This window comes from Acanthisitta chloris, unplaced genomic scaffold (assembly GCF_000695815.1).
Source record: "Acanthisitta chloris isolate BGI_N310 unplaced genomic scaffold, ASM69581v1 scaffold30830, whole genome shotgun sequence".
NCBI classification, from domain to species: Eukaryota; Metazoa; Chordata; class Aves; order Passeriformes; family Acanthisittidae; genus Acanthisitta; species Acanthisitta chloris.
Genome location: NW_008652711.1, coordinates 1 through 347, shown reverse-complemented (window position 1 = coordinate 347; position 347 = coordinate 1). Strand labels below are relative to the sequence as shown.

The window sequence follows — 347 nt, the reverse complement described above, 5'->3', positions numbered from 1 at the left end:
CCCCCTCGTCCCCTGTCCTGGGGGGGCTCATGGTCCTGCCGTGCTGCTCTCCCCAGGACCCTCGTTTCTTCAGCTCGGCCAAGACGGGCCGGGGGCCGCTGCGGGAGGGCTGGCGCCAGCACACCAAGCCCATCATGTGCTCCTACAAGCTGGTGAGCGTCAAGTTCGAGGTGTGGGGGCTGCAGACGAGGGTGGAGCAGTTCGTGCACAAGGTGAGGGGGGCCCAAGCCGGTGTGTGGGGACACCAGGGGGACAGGGACAGCGTGCTGACCCCAGGCGTGTGCCGCAGGTGATCCGGGACATCCTGCTGATCGGGCACCGACAAGCTTTCGCCTGGGTGGACGAGT

General features: G+C 67.7%; 1 protein-coding gene across 1 annotated transcript in view; it reads left to right on the top strand.

The window, feature by feature from the left end:
* The window catches only part of LOC103805629 (cytoplasmic phosphatidylinositol transfer protein 1-like), a gene marked incomplete at both ends in the record, with an annotated part of 2,670 nt that extends 2,327 nt beyond the window's left edge, over positions 1-343 (top strand). The window contains 2 exons of the mRNA XM_009078287.1: positions 55-212; positions 290-343. Coding sequence (XP_009076535.1) covers positions 55-212; positions 290-343 — 212 coding nt within the window. The remainder of the gene's footprint in view (positions 1-54; positions 213-289) is intronic.
* Between the last annotated feature and the right edge of the window lie 4 nt (positions 344-347).